Source organism: Balaenoptera musculus, chromosome 9, assembly GCF_009873245.2.
Source record: "Balaenoptera musculus isolate JJ_BM4_2016_0621 chromosome 9, mBalMus1.pri.v3, whole genome shotgun sequence".
Lineage (NCBI taxonomy): Eukaryota > Metazoa > Chordata > Mammalia > Artiodactyla > Balaenopteridae > Balaenoptera > Balaenoptera musculus.
The window spans coordinates 1,791,374-1,812,270 of NC_045793.1; the positions used below are offsets into that span (position 1 = coordinate 1,791,374).

General features: G+C 44.7%; 2 protein-coding genes across 2 annotated transcripts in view; one reads left to right on the forward strand and one right to left on the reverse strand.

Annotated features, from left to right (window-relative positions):
* Positions 1-10,645, forward strand: part of LMBR1 (limb development membrane protein 1) — a 158,462-nt gene extending 147,817 nt beyond the window's left edge. Inside the window, exons 18-19 of the mRNA XM_036862971.1 lie at positions 10,015-10,228; positions 10,564-10,645. Coding sequence (XP_036718866.1) covers positions 10,015-10,193 — 179 coding nt within the window. The 3' untranslated portion in view covers positions 10,194-10,228; positions 10,564-10,645. The remainder of the gene's footprint in view (positions 1-10,014; positions 10,229-10,563) is intronic.
* The window catches only part of RNF32 (ring finger protein 32), a 42,738-nt gene continuing 27,222 nt past the window's right edge, over positions 5,382-20,897 (reverse strand). The window contains exons 8-9 of the mRNA XM_036862979.1: positions 7,362-7,529; positions 5,382-6,668 (exon numbers count right to left, since the gene is read on the reverse strand). Coding sequence (XP_036718874.1) covers positions 6,438-6,668; positions 7,362-7,529 — 399 coding nt within the window. The 3' untranslated portion in view covers positions 5,382-6,437. The remainder of the gene's footprint in view (positions 6,669-7,361; positions 7,530-20,897) is intronic.

Below are 20,897 nucleotides of genomic sequence, written 5' to 3' on the forward strand. Positions count from 1 at the left end.
GAAGGCCGAAACTGCAGTTAGGTCAAGTATCATGGGCTTTAGCACAAGTGACCCAAGTGACCATTTTGGGCCTGTGGTTTTTCTCTTTTAACATTAAGTATATTCACAAACATCACCACCATCTAATTCCAGAACATTTTCATCACCTCAAACATAACTACTTTTAAGCCTCCGTTTTTTGGTAATCAGGCATCCCTTTATCTGGAGTTTATTTTGATGAAAGGAATGAGAGTGGCTGTGCAGACCGTCACTGGCACACACCTGCTCTCCTTCATGCTAAGCACCGCAAGTCTGGTTTTCTGTAAGGTGGCAGTGTACCCAGCCCCCCACGGTGGGTAGCTGTGGCCACATGGCTCAGGGGTGATCAGGGAGATTGCTGTGTAGGGCCCCCGGAAAGGTGACTCCAAGAAGTGAGTCCGCCAGGAGAAGCACCGTGGATGTGACAGGGAATTATGACTGGGGCTCTGAGCCACTTCCCACCATGAACTTACCTTGAAGATGGACAGTCACAAGAACTTGGGTGCCCGTGGGGTGCACAGCTGCCCTGCCTGCCCTCCTGGGGCTCCCTGGGAGATGGCAACTCGTCTTGCACTCAGGCCACCGCAGTCAGGTCCGACCCCGACGTGAGCACCTGAATGCAGTTCCAGCCGATCCTTGATCAGCTTTATTGTTTCCCCAGATGATGAGTCAGTTGTGGCAATATAGTAAACAATATGTGTGATTTCAGTGCCTTTTCCATAAACCAATTGTCCATAAAATCAAGCTTATTTCTAAGTTCTATAACCTGAAACTCTAATTAGTATATCTCATAAACTGTTCTGAAGATTATTCGCCTCTTTTAATGTAGCAAACACTAACCTTGTGTTTGGAATTATGAATACTTAGACGTACTCTTCATTTCATGGAGCTCTTGTCAATGACTCATTCTCCTCTGTCTGGAAGCTTCCACATAGTATGGTGACATCACTGTATACACTTGGCTTATAATTTGGAAGGTACATTCTTTTAGACATTAGCATTCTTGTTGGCAAAGAAAATTCTTGTTCACAAAACATCTCAGAGACAATTGATCAAATTTGTAGATTAGTTAACACTATTGTATCAGTGTTAGTTTCTGGTTTAGACAGTTTTACTATATGGCATGTTAACATGAGGGGAAGCTGGGTGAAGGCTACATGGGAATTCTATTGTTATAACTTTTTTGTACATCTAGATTATTTCAAAATTTCAGAAATATCATGTAACAAAGAATTTTGCCAAAGTGTAATCTTTGATCTTCTTAGGCCTTTCTCTCACTGGGCAGAGATAGGTTATGGCCTGGGCTCATGAATTCAATATTACAGCTGGTTATTGGGGCTCATAGAAAACTTCATCCCCTAACACTACCATGAGAACCAGGGATAAAGTTTTTAAAAAGTCTTACACCATTTTAGGTAAGTTAGATGTACATCCACACTCCCTGCAGAAAGCATAAAGTAAGCATTTGATGGTTCCAGTACAGTATTGTTAACTCTGGTCCCCATGCTGCACATTACATCCCCAGGACTTATTTTATAACTGTGAGTTTGTACCTTTTGACCCCCTTCACCCGTTTTGCTCACCACCTCCACCCCCCTTCCACTGGCCACCACCAATTTGTCCTCTGTATCTATGAGTTTGTTTTTTTGTTTTTTTAGATTCCACATACAAGTGAGATCATATGGTATTTGTCTTTCTCTTACTTATTTCACTTAGCGTGATGGCTTTAAGTTCCATCCATGTTGTCACAAATGGCAGAATTTCCTTTTTACAGAGGAATAATATTTTATATACCACATGTTCTCTAACCATTCATCCATTGATGGACGCTTAAAATTGTCTTCATGACTTGGTTATTGTACATAATGCTGCAGTGAATATGGGGATGCAGACATCTCTTGGAGACCCTGATTTCATTTCTTCTGGATACATACCCGGAAGTAGAATTGCTAAGTCATTTGGTAGCTCTATTTTTAGTTCTTTGAGGAACCTCCATACTGCTCTCCACGGTGGCTGCACCAATTCACATCCCCGCCAGCAGCGCAGGAGGGCTCCCTGTTCTCCACACCCTAGCCAGCACTTTTTTCGTGTCTTTTTGATAGTAGTCATTCTAACGGTTGTGAGGTGATATCTCATTGTGGTTTTGATTTGTATTTTCCTGTTGATTACTGATGTTGAGCATCTTTTCATGTACCTGTTAGCCGCCTGTATGTCTTATTTGGAAAAATGTTTATTCAGATCTTCTGTCCATTTTCTAATCAGATTATTTTTTTGCTATTGAGCTGTATACGTTCTTTATGTATTTTTGGATATTAACCCCTTAACAGATATATGATTTGCAAATATTTTCTCCCATTCTGTAGGTTGTTACCTTTTCATTTTGTTGATATTTGTTTTGCAGAAGCTTTTTTATTTTATATTTTTTATTTATTTATTTTTGCTTTTGTTGTATTGCTTTTGGTGTCAAATCCAAAAAATAATTGCTAAGATTTATGTCAAGGAGCTTACCACCTGTGTATTCTTCTAGAAGTTTTATGGTTTCAGGTCTTACGTTCAAGTCCTTAAGTCCATTTTGAGTTGATTTTTGTATATCGTTTAAGACTGGCGTCCAGCATCACTCTTTTGCATGTAGCTGTCCAGTTTTTCCAACACCATTTATTAAAGAGACTTCTTTCTTCATTGTATATTCTTGGCTTGTTTGATGTAAATTAATCGATCATGTATGCTTGGGTTTATTTCTGGGCTCTCTATTCTGTTCCACTGATCTATTTTGTCTTTTTATGCCAGTACCATATTGTCATCAGAGTCAAAAGCCTCGGTGTCTTTTGAGTGAGAGATAGTCTCTTTAAAAATTAGATAATCTGGCAGCGTTAAGTTCCATGTTTCAGGATCATGGATCCTAATCAGTAACCAACTGCTTTCCTGCTTATCTGTTATTGCTCGGCCGCAGAAGGCATCTGAGTTTGCGCCACTAGAATAAGAGCTGAGATCCCTATGTGACTTGCTTAAGTAGGCACTCTGGTGCTGTTAGCGCTCACTTCAGGGCGGACTCGGGGCCTCGTCTTCGCGTGTCCTCTGCAGGCTCTCGGCTTCCCTGGGAGGAAGTTACCTGTCCACACCCTGTTGTCCATTGAGGTGTATCAGTACACGTTGACCTTGGTGTGAGGTCATCAGCCTGTATGAGGAATACTTTACAAGATCTGTCCCAGGAAACTCACCACTGCATCTTGGGACCTCGGAGTGAACACCATCTGCTTATTCTGTCTGTCATACAGCCGCCTTTTTATGGGAAAAGCCATGTCTGAGGTGAGCATAAGGAGTGGTGGTCTGTGAGGTGGGAGGACTACTGGTGTGAGTTGTCTGGACCCCGAGTGCTCAGGAGCAGCCTGGGGAGCGTGTGGCCTTGGCTTGAGCTCCGAGTCTGACGTGGAGGGGCAGCGTCTGGAGGACGTCAGCCGGCTGACTCCCCACGGCCGGTGTTCTTGAAAGGAGATCCGAGCCGTACTCCACAGCCACCCCAGTTACCAAGTCAAACAATGAGAGAGAGGAGGCACTTTTCTTAAAAAGAGAGAGAGGGTAGCCATTTTCTCCCTGAACTCTCTTTAACTCATGGACGTGAGGAATCGCGTAACACACGGTCTTCCTGTTTGGGGCCACTGCTAGCTCAGGTGTGCGGGGTGTTCATCGTATGGAGCTCAGCCTCCTTCTTGCCTTCTTTTGCTACCACTCGTTTCTTTCTTTTTTTTTTTTTTTTGGCTACACCACACGGCATGCGGGACCCTAGCTCCCCGACCAGGGATCGAACCCGCACCCCCTGCAGTGGAAGCAAGGAGTCTTAAGCACTGGACCGCCAGGGAAGTCCTCTTGCTTCCTTCTCTTCTCTGGTTCCACCTTAGTTTGTGCTATCTTGTGCTCATCAGAGCTCTTTGGTTGCAGGTGCCAGAAACCAAATTCACCAAGCTCAGGGAACACATCTGGATCTAAGGTACAGTTTGCAGCCAAGCCCAGCTGAGGCCACCACAGAGCAGGCAGCCCCCATCCAACAGATAAGTAACAAATGCTGCTTGTCATAAGCGTTCTTACAGCAATGGGACAATAAAATCATACTCCCTGATAAAAGGAAACAAAACTGGGATTTACTCATCAAATGGTAATAAACTAAATACCCAACCACCTGGAAAGGTAAACATGGTATTTGTAAATAACTCCAGAAATTTATGGATTATACATGGATTTAAATAACATCACAGACTTTCCCTCTCCCAAGTGAGTCCTCCACCAAACTCACGCTTCTTAGGGCCCCAACTCTTTCTTGGACGATGACCAAGTTTTGAATGAGACCTGAAGAGGCTGTGATGTTACCGTACAAAAGTCCGTGTGGTGTTCGTGGCTTGACCTGAGAATGTGTTGTCGTCTTCAAACTGTCCAGAGAAGCAGCTACTCCACTGAAGTGCTTTTTTTTTTTACCGTTCTGTGGTTGTAACTTGGTCTCCCCAAGGCTTTGTTGGGCATGCTGTTCCAGAAGACTTGTCAATAAGAAAATCACCTGATTTGCCATCGGCTTTCACAGCTGTGTGAGACTCACCCCTGAACACTCATGGGGTTTTCACTGCCATCTTCCCCAGTGATGACCAGCCCCAGACTTCCATCCTCACTGATTTTCCCTGTGTACCCGCTGCCTGCAATTAACTACGGCCTCGGTCAGTGGAGTACTTGGTTGCAAAGAGCAGAGGCGGACCGTGCTCACTTAGCAGGAAAAGAGTTTACTGGAAGGACTTGACAGCTCGCAGATGCAGTGGGAAGGCTTGAGAAGTGGGTTCAGAAAGCAGGCGGGACTGCCGGGGGTTTGGGCGGCCACACCCAGTCATCGTGCCCAGGGACAGGAGTGCAGGGACATGGTCACACCTGGCCCTTAGGGGCCTCTTACCATCACTGAGTGACCTGGGCATCCCTGGACTCTCCCCACAGATTCCAGGTTTGGGGCCTGGAATCAGACTGGCCCAGTCTTATCACACGGCTGTGCTCTGCCTCGTGGGCCTTCTGAACAGAGAAGTGAGGTCTGGGATCCAGCCTCCCTCTGCTGTCTCACAACAGAAGTGTTCACTCACTCTTTAAATCATTCTCCAAGTTAGTCTCCACATTTTGTAATGGGAAAAATCACATCAGAACAGCTCCACTGTGATAGTTTCGTGATAACCAGCCAACCTGACGTCCATTCCCCCTGTAACTCCACCATTGAAAAGTGAGCACACGCCAACATGTGTGGATTGACTCATTTAAATGACATACATGTATATGGCTATATATAAATAAAACATGCCAGATGAGTGTTTTAAAAGGATGGGGTAGAAAATAAATAGGAACATACATTTAGTATTTCTTCCCACACGACACTGGGGCTGTTCTGCACCCGTGGCAGGCGTGCTCCTGGCCTTGGCAACCTGTCTTATCTTTTTCCTCCCGGGCCGGGCTTCCTGTCTCCTTGCCTGCAGTTAGCTGTGGCTGCAGTCTTGTGTGCCAGGTGCCCCGGCGTGGCCACAAACGTCTCTGCCTCAGCACATGGGAGAGTCACTTGGGAGCCCGGGCAGAGCCACGAGCCACGGGCCACGAGCCAGGGTCCACTTAGAGAAGCCCCTCAGCCCTCACCCGCTGCCGAAGGGCTGGGGTTCAAAAGAACAGGCCGCTTTGTCCGTCCCTGAGGTTTGGGCCTTATCTGTTCCAGCAGCTGGGGCACCTCACCATCCAACTGCGCTTCATTCTTGTAAGCGACCAGGCTCCCAGGAAGATTTCGTGGATTTCTTCACGTGTGAACTAAAACAGTATATGTGGCTCTAAGTCATTACTATGTGATTTACTATTTTCTGATGTTGAAACCACTGAATATTTTATTTTCATGTCTTGGGTTTATATATTCAAAGTGCTGAAGTACAACAGTAATTTCTCCTATAGAAATAAAGCAGTTACTACAAAACAAGAATTAGGAGCGGCAGAGGACCTTTAGGTTGTGGTCGACACTAGCTGTAGGTAAGTACCCAGCCACGCGGGGGCCAGGCCTGGGAAGACAGAGTATTGTAACCCTACCGGCAGCCCCCCTGCGGGCCAATCAGAACCGCTGTGGAAATGGGCCAGTGAGCCAGGCTACTGTGTCAGAAGGGAGTCCCTTTACTGTTACGAGCAATTCCAGCTGGCCCACTAGAGGCAGAGCAAATCAGCAAATTACAGAACCTCTAAGACAGAAGTTTTTAGTCCATTCCTCACTTACCCCAACTGATTCAACTCATGAATCTGAAGTTTTCTTTTTATAAAGACTAAAATTGGACGGGTTGTCAGCTTTTAAAATATCGTTAGCTTTCCTAAGTACACTACCAAAATTAAGGTAAACCTTTCCCCCTGAATTATATAATTTTATTCCTGTGAATTCAACATTCAAGAATTTTCTTTTGATAGCAAGAGCGGCAGAGAGGACACACGTGGAAGGGAGAACTGTCCCCCAAGGAGAACTCCTCCAGAGCAAGGAGACACGTGTGGTGGAACACGTGTGAGCAGGACAGGAGGGCCGTGTGCCGTGCCGAGGGGGCCGGGTGAGCCTGGCCGCCGACGGAGAGCGGGCTGAGGCAGATGGAGCACTCGGGGCTCTCCCGGAGCAGGGCCTGCAACACAGAAGGACACGGGGGTTTGTCACGCAGGTGGTTGGTTTCATCGTGATAGGAAGTTCCGGAAATTTAAGTGAGAACTGTATACTGACAGACGTGGATCTTCTAAAAATGAAGACATTTCATTCTGTGTTAGAATAACATTAATTATATACGTACTCTGCTACTCTTGTGAAAAATGGAAAGGGATAGTAACACCCCTGGGATAACCCATTTTGAAACACAAATACTTTATAAAATGCTGAACATTAATAATATAGATTTTCTTTTAATTAAGCAATGAAGAGTAGTCTTTTTCAAATTTCTTGATACTGTGTAGCTGCTAAACTTCTTTATACATTTTCCTCTTTCTGTGATTTTCTAAGCAATTGTTTCCTCTGTGGGATTGGGAGTGTCGTTCTTTCACGGCTCCTACAGATGCAAGAGGAGGGCAGGCTGGGACCTGCGGGGAAACTCCGGGGGGCGGGGGAAGAGCATGTGGGGAGGCCTTTTCCCTCGGCGCTTTCACAAAATGCCATCATCAAAGCAGAATTTCACACTCAAGGGCCTTGGCACTCACCCCAGAGTGGGTGGTGAAGGTCCTGGGGCCCCACGTGGTGCGGGCACAGGCCGGGCCCCCCCTTTCCTGGTGGGTCCCCCCCCAGGCAGCACTGCAGAGCCGCTGGCTGCTGTGTCCCGGGCACAGCCTACCTGTGTCTGGATCTTCCCCCACTCCTCTTCCGTGAGCTCGTGGCCACACCTGTCCTCGAGCTGCTGCAGCACGCTGCGGTTGAGGGCCAGGCAGCGGTCGATCTCTGAGAAGAGCTCGTCTATGTCCGTGTGGTAGGAGCACAGCAGGCGGTGGCTGATTTCTGTGAACTGGGGACACGGCGGGGGCACACTTACACAAAGGCAGTGAGAAGTTCTGGAGGGAGGTTGAAGGGAAGCACCTTCTTGAGTCCCGACCACCCTTCCTGCTCATTTCCCTAAGGCCCTGCCTCTGAATAGTACTTCTTGGGGAAATAGACACACCGCGATTTCCTTAATCACTCCAAGTCCAGAGAATTGGTGCAGAGATTTTACCAGAACGGGGCACCTGGTTGTAAGCCTTGCTTGTTAGCAGGGAATACATTGATGAGAAGTCGAGAGGAGAAAGGATTAGAATTTTGCACAAGTAGTCACATGGTCATCCTGGTCTGGCACCAGCTACTCTAGTCTTCACGGGGACGGTCACTGCACAGGGCCGCTCTCCTGGGGCCACCACCAGGCCGTCGCTAATGAGAGCTGCTTCGCTTCCCCTTGCTCCACAACATCTTCCCCTGGGGTTGCAGACTATGAATGATCATTTTAGTGTGAACGTTTTAAAAAATGGTTTTTAAAAAACATTTAGAAAGTAATCTTTCCAAGAGAAAGATTACCTCCTTCTTTCAAACCGGTTACTCATTCTGCTTTTCTCACCGAGCTCTAAAATCATAATTTTGAACCCCGCCCCTTGCCTAAGGACCTTAAAAAATAAGCTGAGTTAATCAGTTTATGGACAATTGTATGTCCCCTTGCTACAGAACACATCTTTAGGACTTACCTTAAAATCCTGTTTTCACTGCTAGCGTAAATACGGAGACGGCGTGTTACATTTTATCTCAAACTTTTGTTCTGCTTTAGAAGCATTAGCCTTAAATACAGTCTCTAATGTTCTGCCAAGCTCAGTCCTTTTATAAAGGTCTATATTTTGACACAAAAAGATTTAGAAAAGCACAGTGATCTCAGGACAAATGAGTGAGTTGTTGGCTGTGGCATGCTGTCGCCTCCTGATGGCAGCAAACCAGAATTGCCAGGATGAATGCACGCATTTGCAGTGCAAGTTCCCTCCCCTGTGATTCGTAAAATGCAACATGCCTAGGTCACGTGGGAGGTACGTGGGCTCATGCGTGACTTCCCCAGATGGACCAAAGTGTGTGCACTTTTGGTCCATTAAGTGGTAACAGTTGCTCACTGCAAAGTAGCAAAACTGTGATATCCTCCAGCCTCCCTGCTCTGGACTCAGTCTGGCCTTTGGAAATGTTTACTGTGTGAGTCTCTCTGATCTCTCTGAATTGTAATCTCCCAAATTAGGAATCTTTAAGTCTTCTGTGTATACCCTTCCATCAAGATGCCATCCACTTCTTTTTAGAAAACACAAGGTCGTATAGTTATTGGTTTATTAGAAATGTAACGTCTTAAACTTTTTAGGGTTTTTGTTAGTGTTTTGGTTACAGCTGCGCAGGTTTTAGATGGCTTGCCCATTTTCCCATAAGTCCTGCATGATTTTTCAGGAACATACACATTAGCAGGGATGCCTAGATAGGTGAGTGATATTGTGATTCCAAAGGGCTTCAAGATTCCAGAAGTCAGTCTCCTTAGATGGGCTGGGAAGGAAAAAGAGTTTCATGGATTTCAGTTATGTTGTAAAGACCTGGATTATCACTGTGAGTTCAAATCCAGACTCTCAGTTACCAGCTGAGTGACCTTGGGCAAGTTACGTTCGCTGTTGGGGGAATCTTACGAGAAAAGACTGGGCAAGTTCATTTGTACCCCCTCCCTTTTTTTTAGATTCCACATACAAGCGCTATCATATGATATTTGTCTTTCTCTGCCTGACTTACTTCACTCAGTATGAATTTATCTACAAAATGGAAATAGAGTCACAGATTTAGAAAACAAATTTATGGTTACCAGGGGGTGCGGGGAGAGGGATAAATTGGAAGACTGAGATTGACATATACACACTACTATATATAAAATAGGTAACTAATAAGGACCTACTGTATAGCACAGGGAACTCTACTCAGTACTCTGTAGTTACCTATATGGGAAAAGAACCTAAAAAAGAGTGGATATATGTATGTGTATAACTGATTCACTTTGCTTTACACCTGAAACTAACACAACACTGTAAATCAACTACACTCCAATAAAAATTTAAAGAAAAGAAAAAGGCCTGTGAACAGCTGGGGCACAGGAGTAAATGGTTTTTATTAAAGAGATTTGGGGATAGGGCTGTATTTGGTCTTATTTTTTTTCTCTCCCTGATCTTCTCAAAGTGCTGTATGATATACTTGGAAAAAACCCTTTTCGTATAATTGTTTTAGAACTTGCTAAAATGTAAGACTTCACCAGCTAGTCTAGATCGACACCGTCTGCAAGAAATGTCACGTGAGCCATGTCTAATCTTAAAATTTATAGGAGCCACATTAAGAAAAGTTTCTAAATAGGTGGAATTAAATTTAATATTTTACGTAACCCAGCATATCCAAAATATTTATCACTTCAAAATGTATCAGTTGAATAAGCTGTTGAGATCTTTATATTCTTTCCTTCCTGAAAGGCTTTGAAATCCGAGCATGCTGTGCCCGCGCATCACATCTCCATTTGGACTGGACGGCCACAGGTGGCTCGTGGCTCCCTGCACTGGACAGCGTGGCCTGGCGGCTCAGAAAGACACTAGAAAGGAGTGACCTCACGTCCGGGCACGGAGAGGTAGCCAACCCAGGGCCACTCCGATAGCTCCTCTGTTAAACGTTTGAAGGCTGATGTAAATGGTAGGGGTGATCTGTTGTTTAAAGGGTGTGACAGTGGCGGCTGTCACCTGCTGGCTGTCGTGCTCGTCCTTCCCCAGCACAGAGCGGTCTGCAGAAGGCGTCCCATCCAGAAACCACATTCCCCGTTCCCCCTGTGCTAGGTGGGGCCACGTGACACAGCGTTTCCAATGGGAATGGGGTCTCTGGGCTGGACACACAGGTCTCTGAGGCCCAGGGGATGGTAGGGCAAAAGGATGGGGGGGACAGTATCTGTGTCCCACAGGGTGGCACGCTGCGACTCAGGTCACTGAAGCTTCTATTTTCAGTCGTTGAAATTAGGGGTTTATTTGTTTCAGCAATTAGCAGTGTCCTGGCTGAGAGACTGTGGCTGTTTCATGGAACTGGGCAGGATGAAAGGAACTCAGCCCATCAAACCTCACAGTCATTTAGGTGTGTGATGCGCGGAACATGTTCTCCGTGGACGTGGAGGACTTTCCCATTTCAAGTATCCTACTCTACTGGACATCCCATGTGCGCAGTTTGTCTGTTCATTTGTTTTTATGTGGACAACCTGGCGGGATGCCATGTCTGTGTAAGTCACCTCCATCAGAAGGTGCCTTCGCGGACCTGGTGTTCCCTCCCAATTCCCATCCGTCCCGCAAGAAGACTTGAGCCTCCGCGGGAAGGGGGCAGCGGCTGTGGTGAGTGAGCCTGCCCAGCCTTGGTCCCTGGGTGTTAACAAGGATGCGTGCTGGGTTTCAGGGAAAGGCCGTGCTGTAATACGGCAGGCGGCCCACGGGGTTTGAATCCAGGCACCTGTGTTTTGGGGTTTTGCATGCAGTTGTTTTTCAGCCGTACTTGGAGGTCTGGAGGAACATGCTTTTCCATCTATGAATCCAATTCTGTTTCTTGCTGATTCTAATTACACTTGCCTGGCAGCTGGATCCTAGCTTATGGGCTCCAGCTGGCAGTGTTTCATTTTCTCTGTTCCTCAGCCTTTCAAATACCTGATAAACTCCAAATTACTGAAAGTAGAAGAGTTCCCTATACTTTATAAAAGGAAGAATTACTTGGAAATGCATACAACTGCCTTCCAATTAATGTTTTATAATTCAAGTTTTCTGTAAATTGGGTTTTCTTGAAGTGTGAGATATTTCCCATATAGACCTGTAAGGTAAGGTCTTTTCTTCCTCCAAAATTATACCTCAGAATAAAAAGGATCACGTTCTATTCCAGACCTTACAGAGTATCTCAGATTATGAGGTATGTTCTCAAATTAGTTCTGAACAGAAGTGCTACTTGGAACAGACAGGTTGGTGTGAAAGGATCACAATGCTGCTTCTCAGGTGAGGTCCCCGGACCCGCAGCATCTGCATCACCTGGTAACTTGTCAGTAATGCCAACTCCTGGGCCGGCCCAGCCCTCCTGGGTCAGAACCTGCAGGTAGGAAGCAGCCGTCTGTGGTTTAACAACCCCCACGGGGTTCTGATGCTCACTCATGCTTGAGAACTGCCATCATAGAAGTTTCCCGATTAATTTTTGAGTCAAAGTTATTTAACACAGCTTTAGTCATCATTCCTGGAGACGTAACCACCCAACTCCAAGTGTGAGGTGTCCCCATGAGCTTTCAAAGGTCACTTAGAGCAACAGAGTAAATGTGGAGGCCACGAGTATTTATATATCCCTCTCTGTATATATATGTTAATGTTGTCACGTGTGTGGCGAGGTATCTCTGTGGTGCTCTTCCTACACGTTGAGTGAGTTCTCACGGCTTGAGTTGGAGCTAGTGTGCATGCTGCTGGGTCCCACGTGGCCCCAGTGGGGACGGTCCCCGCTGTCGCCTCCCTGCGCTGCGGGCCGCCTCCATTTCTTCTCACTGTCAGCTCGGGCGCTGGCCCACCGTGCAGAGCTCTCCCTGGGTCCCCGCCTCTGGCTGTCTGTGGGTCGCTCTGTACGCCAGCTACGGGGGACACAGCAGAACCACTAGCTGAAGAAACGGGCTCGTCAGTTTCGCAGAGGCAGCTAGTGCCTGTGCGGAGGGCGGGCCTTAACGCGCCCGGCCGGCCTCCGACCCTCACAGTCGGCTCCCTGCGCCTTCGTCTCCTCGGGGTTTTCTCCGTGGCACGGCTGGTTGAAACTGATACCGTTTTCAACGGAGTGTTTCCTGCCTCTTTCCCTCCAGGAAGGTGGGCCGCACCCAGAGGAGGCCGTGAGTCTGGTGGGGAAGCAGGCAGGGGCTCCGGGGCGACGCTCGGGTCTGCGGAGGCCGCTGGAAAGCGGCGGCTCCCCGCCCGGAACCACGTTCCGAACGGGCGAGGTGCAGGGTCAGTGCCGGACGCAGGTGCGCTCGTTTGTATTTTCCTGTCCGCCAGCCTGCCTGGCACACCTGGCATCACTTTCACACTCGTTAACGACCATGCTTTCTTCCTCGGCTTAAATGGAAAGCATGTCGTAAATGAGAAGAATAACAATCCCCTTTATATGCAGTGGTGGTTAAAGACTTAAAATGCGGGTTATTCAACCTAAGCTAAGTACTTTTGCCTTTACCCTGCCGTTTAGCTGTGGCAGGGTGAGGGATAGAAAGCCCAGACGGGTCCCAGAGGAGCCTGGGCCAGGCCGGGCCGGGGCACATCTTGTTCCTTTAAGGACAGGGCGCCCAACCCAGCAGGAAGGCGGGGTGGGGCCGGGAGAGGGTGCGGAAGAGAGGGTCTGACTGCGAGGTGCAGGGGCAGGAGGGGCGGGCAGGCGTGGGCCAGGCGCCCCCAGCTGCTCCCTCGCCCTCACCGCCTGCAGGGGACACTGCCGTCCCCACCTCGCCCTCCATCCCTGATGCCAGCTTCTCCTCCCCGGGCCTCGCCCCCGCCTCTCCTCAGGAAAGGCACTACTTTCCCATAGGGATCTTCCGGTCTGGCCAGACTCACTCAGCCCACGAATGACTGTCATGCTCCTCCGTCCCTGCGACCTCTGCACAGCTGTGTGTCCCCCGCGCCTGGGCTGGACGTGCGCTCTCTCCGGACGCCCAGAGAGCACTTTTGGCCCCTTCGCTTGACACTTGTCACCGGCTGGGTGCTCATACCTTTTTCCTGTGTGTATTTCTTATCTCCTCGTTCCTTAGATTCATCTTGGCGAGGCCCTTGGCGTTCAATAAAAAATGTCGACTTTAGTTTGCAATAGATTAGAAATGGAGACACATACATGCCCTAATGTGCATATTCTAAAGGAGTGCAGTACAAGTTCCTTTGTGGGGATTGAAAAAAAGGACAGTGTCTGCGTGGAATGATGCTGAAGGAGCCTGCCGTGTCAAGATTCAGTGAAGCATCAATGTTTGGCTTCTAGTTATAATACTGACGTTAGCTTGTTAATAAACATACCGAAAATCCTTCAGTATATATTTATGGCAAATTTCTAAAAGTGAACTGATGTGACCGTCTTTATTCTTGTGCTTCAAGTATTGGAAAGTTAACAAGGGTAATATTGTAAAAACTTAAATCAGCATATATTTACGGACTCCCTATCGTGGCCAGGTCAGAGCAATGTCCTAAGTGTAGCTATTAAGAAATATTTCTTAAATGTCAAATTCCTGTGTGATTAGCATCCTTCTCCTATTTACTGCCTCACTGTCACACGGGTCAGAGGCCTTCAGTGATTGAAAAGGCAAGCACCACACACGTAAAGACGATTGAGTTCTAGTTTTCAAACTAGTGGTTAATATTAATTCTATGGACAAAATACATAAAATTTTCAATTAAAAAAATGAATATCTTCTTATATTTTTCTTTTTCAGTCTCACATTTCAGATATTTGATAAATTAAGTAATTACGAATTCAGGTTATTGATATATAAAGCAATTACTGGTCATTTACAAGTACATCCTGGCTAAACAGTAAAAAAAATATACTAACACAAGTGCCCAGGTGAACTCTGTCTGCCCAGGAGGCCCCTCTCAGCATCCATCTTGATGTCAGCAATTGCTTACTAATGTGTTGACTTACGGCCGCCCTCAAAAGCAAAGTGAAAAGCCTGGAATTTACAGCATATCAATGAATCAGTTGATAAGCTTTTACTGGTTTAATATCCTCCCCGTCTTGCTGCTTGGAGCCACTTCAAGTTAGCAACAGAATGTTTGCCATCTCTATGTGATAAAGGAAGTCAAAGGACTAAACAAACTTTAAGACCATTATGCTGTTTGGCGAGATGTAAATGAAAAAAAGTAAGAGAAATCTCCTGCGGGAGGGTGTGGGAGCGGCAGCCCCTAAAGTCACCCACAGCATCTGACAAATCCCTAACCTCACTTTTTAAACAATGCTCAGGACTTTTAGCTTGGGTTGAGATAGTATAATGCATTTGAAAAGTTTTAATTGCAGCAATAAAAGGCCATACCTCAATTATATGACATATGCTAGCAGAATTTCTAGATAAGGATCAAAGGCATTCAAGGACCAACCACTGCATTCTGGGCAACACTTGGGCTTTCTGTACACACTGGTGACAGGTATGAGCACAGCAGCTCTAGTGACCTCTCCAGGCGGCTTTGATCTGAGTTCACCAGACGACGCAGGAGCGCACCAGGCCTCCTGGATCATCCCTACGGCCCCAGCGCCCTCCATGACAAAGGCGCTGCTGACTCAAGGTTACTTCTGACACTTACTTGTGGGTACAAAACGCAACATTTGACCCGCGCAGTTCTTACCGCGGGACTGCCATCTATTTAAAAGAACCTACAGTGTAACACAACTTCACTTTGCTCTGCTTCAGTCTTGTTAGGAATGTGCCAGCGATATTTCAAAGCAAGGCAGATCTGCGAAGAGAAATCCTCAGCATATGGAAGCATGGCTATTTGTACAAAGATGACCTCTGTATTCTACTAATTAGTTAAGACCCAGTAGATGCAGGAAAACTAAGGTAAGGAAAGACTTCATTAATCCCCTCTGCAACAGAAGAGTGAAAATGCAAGGCCACAGTTCTTTTGCAAGTAAGATAGATTAATTTATAAAAATAGAATGGCCTGAGCTAATCTAATCTAGAGTATTAAAAACATATCCATCTTGGTGAGAGCTTGAAACTTTAAAGGAAACAAGCACTTCCTCATTTATTGTGCCTAAAAATATCACATTATTATCCCTCTTTGCCTTTCTTTTCTGTTGATTAGACTTCTTTTCCCTGAAGGTAATTAAACCAGTGGTTCCCAAGTATGACAAAGAAGTTTTCACCCATCTGCCAGAAGAGAAAAAAAGTGAATTCAGTGGAGTGAAATTTTTTAAAGCTAAATGGTTCAGTGTAAAGGCATATCCTTTAGTATGCGGTCAAGCATTTCCAACTTTCCTGGTGTTGAAAAATAGTCCTCCTTTTATGAGATGATTCTGATGGTGTATGATGCTTGGTTTTAACTCTTGGCAGTGACCTTGTTGGAGCCCTGAGTCTCTCTTTGGCCATCTGTAGACTCCAAAGGTCTGGAGGTCACTGGAGTACAGAATGGCAGCAGGCTGCTGGGGGAGAGGGCAGAAGCTGCTGCAACGTCTTGGTCTCACTGACGAATGAGGCGGTGGATCTGACATTTATTTATCTGCCTTGGACAGCAGGATGCATCACATGATCTATTTCTTCTAGTAATTTGCAATTTCAATTGTTTAGACTAAACATAAGACGAATGTGCATTAATTTAACCGTCACCAGTGGTGAGTATGGAGATACAGCTTAGAAATGTGGCTGGTGGTTGCACGTCACCCCAGATTCAAGACCTGTGGTTCCACAGATAATGAAGAATTTTACCGTACCTGATACTGTAGTCACTGCACATTTTGCTTTGTAAACACTCCAATTTCTAAAGTTCAAACACTGGATCCCTAATAGTCCACTGATCTAAAGTTCTGTGCACATTTATGTTGTGAGGAGGGTGACGGGGTGAAGACACGGGTGTCAAAACGCAGAGCTGAAAGGCAGGCCTGTGCAGGAAACCTGGCACTCCTGGAATGTCCCTGTCACAGAGCTGGTCTCCCGCCCAAAGGAGCCTTGATAAACTCACTGTTCACTTTGGCTTTGGAATTTATCTTTCACTGCATCTATTACTAGGAAACCTATGGACCCCAATTCTTCTGAAGCTGGGCTTCAGGATACAAGTTTAGTTCTGAAAAACTGTAAAGATGAATATAATGAGAATCCAGGACCAAGAGTTATATTTTTACTTTAAATATCTTAATCTGTGATTTCTAGATTTTAAAGCCTCATTATACGGACAAGCTTAAGTTAAAGTATTTTTACAGGTATTTAAAGGAAAATGATCAGTTCAAACTTATTTTTTTACTGAAACACACGTATGTTCCTTGATGAACTGAATAAAATTCAGTTTCTATTATTAGAAAAATGCTATTTAATTCTTTTTGTAAAATAGGGTATGCTATTAAACTAAGATAAAAGTCTTTCCTAAAGGCACCTCTGGATGATGATTTCTTTCTTTACTAACTCAGGGTGCAGGGTTGTTTCATATGTCTAACATTCTTTGTCATCAGGCTGTTCTAGTATTGCACCGTGAAATACTTATTCTACTCACAGGATTACATCTTTTAAAAACCACAAGAAAATAGCCGAAACCCCTAAATAATATATGTGTCTTAATGTATGTGTAAGCCAATGCTCCACTGTTACTAAAAATCCAAGTGACGGCGGTCCCTTTGCCTTGCCCACCATCAGTGTGTCCAGTACTTTTCTGCACGGCGGCCTGGCGAGGTGGGGGCCGCTGACCCCTCGCTCCACCTGCAGCGTCAGGAGGGCTTTCGAAGCTCCTACCTCACACCGGGGTCACCAGGCCGTTCCCCCTGCCAGAGCGCGGGCAGAGCTCAGTGCCCAGTACGACATCTATGTTGTAATCTACTAATTTTATTTATTCACTTAAAAAGTATTTACATAATTAATCCAAGTGGAACTTTTCTGAGGATAAGGTATGAAGTAATGTCTATTTTTCTCCTTCACATGAATGCATAAATTAATTGATTTTCTCAATCTTTTTCTTCACTGATCTCATATGTGTCCTTTACTGTAGACTTAGAATCCCTGTGCACTGAGGTGGGTGACTTTCTACTGGTTCATCTAACATTTCACAAGAATCTTAGTTACCAAAATTTTATATATATTTTGATATTTAACAAGGATGTTCTCCCTCATTACAGCTTTATTGGGATATAACTGATGTACAACATGGTGTAAGTTTAAGGTGTACAATGTGATGATTTGATGCATTTATATGTTGGGAAACGATGGCCACCGGAGGGTTAGTTAACACCCCCACCATCTCACACAGTTACCATTTCTTTTTTGTGGTGAGAACGTTTCAGATCTCTTGGCAACTTTCAAGTCTATAATACCATATGGTTAACAGTAGTCACCACGCTATGCATTAGGACATCTCCTAACTGGAAGCTTGCTCTCTGACCGGCATCTCCCCGTTCCCCCCGCCCCTCTCCCCAAGCCCCTGGCCACCACCATCTGCTCTGTTTCTGTGAGTTTGACTTTTTTAGATTCTACACATAAGTGGAATCATACCATATTTGTCTTTCTCTGTCTGATTTATTTCATTTAGCATAACGTCCTCAAGGTTCATTCATGTTGTTGCAAATGGTAGGATTTCTTTCTTTCTCTTGGCTGAATTCCATTGTAGATGTACCACATCTTCTTATCCATTTATCTGCTGACTGACACTTAGGTTGTTTCCGTGTCTTGGCTGCTGTGCCTAATGCTGCCATGAACATGGAAGTGCTGAAATCTCTGTGAGATCTTGATTTCATCTCCTGTGGAAGGAGAGATGCCCAGGAGTGGAATTGCTGGATCATATGGTAGTCCTACTTTTAATTTTTTGAGGAACCTCCATACTGTTCTCCATAGAGGCTGCACCAATTTACATTCCCACCAACAGTGCAGGAGGGTTCCCTTTTCTCCACATCACCAGCACTTGGTATTTGTTGTCTTTTTGATGACAGTCATTCTAAGAGGTGTGAGGTGATATCTCATGGTGGTGCTGATTTGCATTTCCCTGATGATTAGTGATACTGAAGACCTTTTTCATGTACCTGTTGGCCATTTGTTATGTCTTCAGAAAAATGCCTATTCACTTCCTCTGCCTAGGTTTTTAATCAGACATTTGGGTTTTTTGGCTATTGAGTTGTATGTGTTCTTTATATATTTTGGATAAAAACCCCTTATGAGATATATGATTTGCAAATATTTTCTCCCATTCTGTAAGTTGTCTTTTTTCATTTTGTAGACTGTTTCCAGTGATGTGCAGAAGCTATTAAGTTTGATGTAGTCCATTTATTTATTTTTGCTTTTGTTGCTTGTGTTTTTGGTGTTATATCCAAAAAATCATTGCCAAGACCATTGTCAAGATTTTCCCCTGTGCTTTCTTTCTTTTTTTTTAATGTTTATTTTATTTTATTTATTTATTTTTCTTTTTTTGGCTGCATCGGGTCTTAGTTGTAGCACGCAGGCTCTTAGTTGTGGTGTGCGAGTTTCTCTCTAGTTGTGGCACGAGGGCTCCAGAGCACATGGGCTCTGTAGTTTGCGGCACACGGGCTCTCTCGTTGAGGCATGCGAGCTCAGTAGTTGTGGCACGCGGGCTTATTTGCCCCGCGGTGTGGGATCTTAGTTCCCTGACCAGGAATCGAACCCACGTCCCCTGCATTGGAAGGTGAAGTCTTAACCACTGGACTGGCAGGGAATTCCCTGCCCCTGTGCTTTCTTCTAGGAGTTTTGTGGTTTCAGGCTTTAGGTTTAAGTCTGTAATGCATTTTGAGTTAACTTTTGTTATATCCTCTTGATGAATTAATCACTTATCATTATATAATGACCTTCTCTGTCTGTTACAGCTTTAAAGTCCATTTTGTCTAACAGAAGCATAGCTACCCCTGCTCTCTTTTGGGTTCCACATGAGTAGAATATCTTTTTCTATCCCTGCACTTTGAGCCTATTTGTGCCCTTAATGGTGGAGTGAGTCTCTTGTCGGCAGCATATGAGTTTTGTTTTTTATCTATCCAGTCATTCTATGCCTTTTGATTGGAGAAATTAATTCATTTGCATTAAGAGTAATTACTGATAGGTAAGGACTTACTAATGCCACCTTATTGTCTTCTGGCTGTTTTGTAGTTCCCTTGTTCCTTTCTTCCTCACTTGCTGTGTTCCGTTGTGAATTGATGACTTTCCAGAGTGGTACGCACTCATTCCTTTCTCTTTATCTTAGTGTATCTACTGTAGGGTTTTGCTTTGTGGTTACCATGAGGCTTACATAAAACATCGTATAGGTATAAGTGTATTTCACACTGATAACTTTGATTGCATACAAAAACTTTACCCTTTTACTCCCCCCTTTTGTGTTTTTGATGTCACAGTTTACATCTTTTTTGTAGTGTATGTTCATTAACAAATTATTGTAGCTATAGTTATTTTTAATACTTTTGTCCTTTAACCTTTATAAGAGAGTTAAGTGGTTAATACACCACAATACTACAATATTAGAATATTCTGAATTTGACTATGTACTTTCTTTCACAAGTGTGATGAATATATTCATATGTTTTCATGTTACTAATTAGCATCCTTTCTTTTAAGCTTGAAAAACTCCTTTCAGCATTTCTCGTGACGCAGGTCTAGTGATGAACTCCCTCAGCTTTTGTTTGTCTGGGAAAGTCTTTAATCTCTCCTTCATTTCTGAAGGACATCTTTGCCAGATAGAGTATTCTTGGTTGGCAGTGTTTTCCTTTTAGCACTTGGGCATCTTCTGGCCCATGAGGTTTCTGCTGAGAAATCCACTGTTAGCCTTTGGGCATTTTCTTGTTAAGTTAGTTAAGCTTATTTTCTCTTGCTGCTTTTAAGATTCTCTCTCTGTCTTTGATATTTGAGTTTTATTGTAATGTGTCTTGGAGAAGATCTCTTTAAATTGAGTTTGTTTGGTGACCTATGAGCTTCATACACTTGGATATCTAAATCTCTCCCCCATCTGGGAAGTTCTCAGCCATTGTTTCTTTATATCCTTTCTGCCTCCTTCTCCCTCTCTTCTCCTGGGACTCTAATAATTTACAAATTGTTTCTTCTGCTGTATCCCAAAGATCACATATGCTTTCTTCACTCTTTTTCTTTTTTCTTTGTTCTCCTCTTACTGAATAATTTCAAAGGTTTTGTCTTCTAATTCACAGGCTCGTTCTTCTGGTTGATCCATTCTAATGTTGATGCTTTCTATTGAATTTTTCATTTCATTCATTGTATACTTCAGCTCCAGAATTTACTTGGTTCTTTTTAATTTTTTCTGTCCCTCTGTTAAACTTCTCATTTTGTTCCTGTACTGTTTTCCTGATTTCGTTGAATGGTTTTTCTGTATTTTCTTGTAGCTCATCGAGCTTCCTCAAAACATTTATTTTGAATTCTTTATCACATAAATCACAGATCTCTGTGTCTTTGAGGTCAGTTATTGGAAGATTAGTGTGATCCTTTGGTGTTGTCATATTTCCTTGATTTTCATGTTCCTTGAAGTCTTGTGTTGCTGTCTTTGCATGTGAGGAAGCAGTCACCTCCCCCAGTCGTTACTGACTGACTTCAGGAGAGAAATCCCTTCCACCAGCCCTGCTGGGATACTGAGGCTTCTCAAACGGTCTGTGGATACGCCTGCTCCTCGCTCCTTGCTCCCTCTGTGGCAGAATTCCAAGCATG